At 46.6% G+C, this 4,074-nt stretch overlaps 1 protein-coding gene across 1 annotated transcript; it reads left to right on the top strand.

Annotated features, from left to right (window-relative positions):
- The first annotated feature begins 1,897 nt into the window (after window positions 1-1,897).
- On the top strand, window positions 1,898-2,863 carry LOC139266257 (lysophosphatidic acid receptor 4-like). The gene has a single exon (XM_070884087.1). It carries the CDS (start codon window positions 1,898-1,900, stop codon window positions 2,861-2,863), a length of 966 nt encoding a protein of 321 aa, XP_070740188.1.
- Window positions 2,864-4,074: the final 1,211 nt, after the last annotated feature.

The raw sequence follows: 4,074 nt of genomic DNA, 5'->3' as shown, positions 1-4,074 counted from the left end.
GATGTTAGCTGCTTGGCTCCATGGCAGCACTCTTGCCTTTGAGTCAGATGGGTGTATGTTCAAGTCTCCACTCCAGAGGCTTGAGCACATAATTCAGCCAAACATTCCAAGGACTCAAGTTTCGGACCCTCGCTAGAACGGCGCACATCGGAGAGGCCCACCTAATTTGTAGAACAGAAATTGCGCCGAATACTTAGCTCGCGATTCTCCGATATCTGTAGGCCCGTTTCCAACTCGGCACGGCGCAGCAGGAGCTGGTGGGGGCGGAGCTACAGCCCTGCGCCAAGTACAGAGCCAGCAGCTGCGCGCATGCGCAGTGGAGGTGCGCGCGTGCGCAGTAGCTCCTGGCCCTCCCAGCACGTCTTGTCTCCGGGTGACGACCCTATTCCAGGCCGAAGGGACGTCGCACCTATCCCGGGCCGACTGGCCTGCCACCTCTTACCTCGCCGGCGGCGGGGCCCACCTGGCATCTCCTGGGGGCGAGCCCCGCTCGAAGTGTCCTCAGCAGCGGCCTGGCTTCTTCTTTGTCAGTGGCGGGGCCCGCCCGCCGGGCATCTCACTGGGGGCGGGCCCCGCCCGAAGTCCTCCGCGGCGGTCCGGCTTCTTCTTCGTCAGCAGCAGGGCCCGTTCAGCCTCCCCACCTCCCTCCCGTTCAGCCCTTCCCCCTCCATCCCCCTCCTCTCCCCTCCTCTCCCCCTCCTCTCCTCTCCCCCCTTCCCTCCCCCTCCTCTCCCCCCTCCTCTCCCCCATTCCTCTCCCCCTCCCACCTCCTCTACCCCTTCTCCCCCTCCCACCTCCTCTACCCCTTCTCTCCCTCCCCACTCCTCTCCGCCATCCCTCCCCCTCCTCCACCCCTCCCCCCTCCTCTCCCCCTCCTCTCTCCCCCTCCTCCACCCCTCCCCCCTCCTCTCCCCCTCCTCTCTCCCTCTCCTCTCCCCCTCCCTCCCCCCTCCTCTCCCCCCTCCTCTCCCCTCTCCCCCATCCTCTCCTCCCCTCCCTCCCCTCCTCAATCCCCACCTCCCCCCTCCCCTCCCCCTCCCTCCTCTCTCCCCCTCCTCTCCCCCTCCCCCTCCTCCTCTCCCCCCACTCTCCTCTCCCCCCTCTCCCCCCCTTCTCCCTCACTGTCAGAAACACAGAGACAGAGAGAGAGACACTAACAGAGACAGAGAGAGAGACACTGGGGGGGCGTCCCAGCATGCTGTTGGAGAGCTCCCGGTGCTGCAGTAGGTGAGTAGAAACTTATTTTTTTATTTATTGATTGATTTTTTTTAATTTTTTTTATTTTTAATGTTTACTTTTTTTTTGATTGATTTATTGGTTGATTTATTGATTTATTTATCATTTATTATTGATGTTGGCTCTTTATTTGTAAAAGTGAAGTGTTTAATGTTTGTAAACTTCCCCCCCCCCCCCCGCCCCCCCATCTCTCATTCCCTACGCCTGATTTATAAGTGTAGGCAAGGTTTTCCTGAGCATACAAAAATCTACACTTACTCCATTCTAAATTAGTTTGGAGTACATTTTCGCTGTCTTAACTTGCAAAACAGGCGTAAGTGGTTGGACATGCCCCCTTTTGAAAAAAAACTGTTCTAAAATGAAATTGTTCTAACTCACTAAAACTGGAACAAACTAAATGTCGAGAGTTGCAATTTCTAAGATGCTCCAGTCTAAACTAGTTGCTCCAAAAAAATAGGAGCAACTGAGGCCGAAACTTGAGCCCCAAATAACTACATAACTATAAATGGTAACAGAGCAGTGGGTTAAGGCTGTGATGTAACTCACCATCAGAAGAACATTTCTCATTTCTCTGCTGCATATCAAACCTGCTAGAGTTTGTTCCACTAGCTTACTTAGCAAGTAAAAACTGAACTCTTTGGCTGATCAAAAAAGGAATGAAATGGAAAACAATTCCAATGTTTCGAACTACACAATCGACTTTCACTACCCTCTGTTTGCTTCTGTTTATGGGTTGACGTTGGCAATTGGATTACCTCTGAACAGCATTTCATTATGGGTGTTCTTCACAAGGTTGAAACTGCGAACAGCCCCGGCTATCTACTTCACTAATCTGGCAATCTCAGATCTGCTCTTCGTTCTCTCGTTGCCATTCAGAGTATATTATTTTGCAACTGCTACGTGGACTTTTGGAAATCTTGTTTGCATCGTATCCGGAACAATGTTTGTAGTGAATTTTTACATGAGTTCTTTACTGATTACATTAATAAATTTGGATCGCTATCTTGCTATAGTTCATCCGTTGAATTCACGAAGTCTTAGAAGTCCTAAAGCAGCCATAGTTGCCTGTGCTGTTGTCTGGTTGATTGTCATGTTGTTGATTATTCCTATTGGTCACAACTTCCATCAGACAAAGTCACTCAATGTCACAAGATGTTATGAAGAATTTTCTACTGAGACTTGGCAATCTGCTTTTAAATTCATTATACTGGTAACTACAATTGGATGTTCAGTGCCTTTCATAATAATCATCAGTTGCTTTTTTGCTGTTGTTAGGGTTATGATCAGAATCAGAAAAGAATCTCAAGAATATAAAAAGTACAAGATCATACGTTTGTTTCTAATTAATGTTGGGGTCTACATTGTGTGCTTTGTGCCTTTCAATGTTGTTTTTATATTGTATGGAATGCATCAAGCAGGGTATCTCCTGGTGGGGAAGTATTTGCAGCTCTTCAAAGCTCATGCCGTCACAATGTGCTTGGCCAGCATCAGCAGCTGCCTGGATCCCATGGTTTACTATTTTACCACAGATGCCTTCAGAGCTTTTTCAATGAAATGTAAAAAGGGCACTCACAATACATTGCAATTAATAAAAAGAGGACATCAAATTACCATGGATGGTGCCTAAGAAGTTTACAGATATAGATGTGCATCTGAGTTGAATTATGGTTGGATAGCTTTGCATGTGTGTAATAAGATGTTCTTTGTAGAGTAATTTAAACTTATATTGAATTATCTGTATCTTAATGACCTTAATAAAACGATGGTGGTTAGAATAAAGAAAATAATAAAATACTGCAATTTTGTCGCTGAATGTGGCTAAGGGCTTTATAAATAGTGCTGGCCCAGATTTTGCAGTTAGCGTGAAGGAACGGTGCTCGCTGTCCACCTCACTGACAGCTGCCCACAAAGTTTTTGCGGGCGTGAACTTGGAGTACTTGCCCAATAGTTGTGCACTCAAAATGGCTGAAAAAGTTAGGGCTGGTGCATCCAGGAGTAAGTAATAATTATTGATGAACAGCCTCTCTGGGCCTGAAAATTTGATTTTCTAAGTGTGGAGTCTCATTTCCTCAGAAGAAAATTAGTGTTGGAGATTTTTTTTTAATTAAAATCATTTTTGTTTATTTTTCTATATGTCTCTTTTATCTCTCTCCCTTCATCCCACCTGCATTTTCCAATCTTAATTTCGCTTTCTGTACATCATCTAAATCTAATTCATATTTCCTGCTTTATACTTCCTGGTTTAGACATATTTCAAAATGTTTCTGCATTAGATCTTTTCATATGAGTTTTTAGCTAGGCCAACGTATTTTAAATGTAATTCTTTGAGCTGCACCCTGAAATGACCTGTTTTGTAATTGTGAGGTGTTCCTGCTCAGGATTGTTTGCTACCTGCCCATTTTACACCAGACAGCCTTCTAAAGTGTAAACAGAACACCAAAAGTTGCCATTCTGTTTGTTATAAAAAGGGAGGTATTAGTTATTAGGGCCTCTTTTTGTGGGTGGAACCCCACCCCTCAGAATGTCCCAGTCTGGGTCTACCACCCTCCATCGCCAGCCAGAAGACCCCAATCTCCAACACCTAACCGGCAGCTGCAAGCCTCAGAGATCCTGTCGCTTCCACCGCCACTGAGCCCTGCTGAGCTTTGAACCATATAAATGGCCCATGAAGGAACCCCTGGCACTACTGGAATGGACATCAGCAGTGCAGGGACTTGATGGAAAGGGGTGGGAATTGAGAGGGGCAGTGGAGGGGGAAGGAAAATCTGTGCTTTTAAGTTTTTGCTGATTTCTCATAATTAGTTATGCAGAGTTAAGACAACTCATAGAACACAAGCG

This window comes from Pristiophorus japonicus, chromosome 6 (genome assembly GCF_044704955.1).
Source record: "Pristiophorus japonicus isolate sPriJap1 chromosome 6, sPriJap1.hap1, whole genome shotgun sequence".
In the NCBI taxonomy this organism is placed as follows: Eukaryota; Metazoa; Chordata; class Chondrichthyes; family Pristiophoridae; genus Pristiophorus; species Pristiophorus japonicus.
Note: the sequence above shows the minus strand (reverse complement) of the source record. Positions and strands in the feature narration are given on the sequence as shown.

Coding starts and splice junctions, on each gene's coding strand:
- LOC139266257 (XM_070884087.1), top strand. CDS start 1,898: ATGGAAAACAATTCCAATGTTTCGAACTACACAATCGACTTTCACTAC.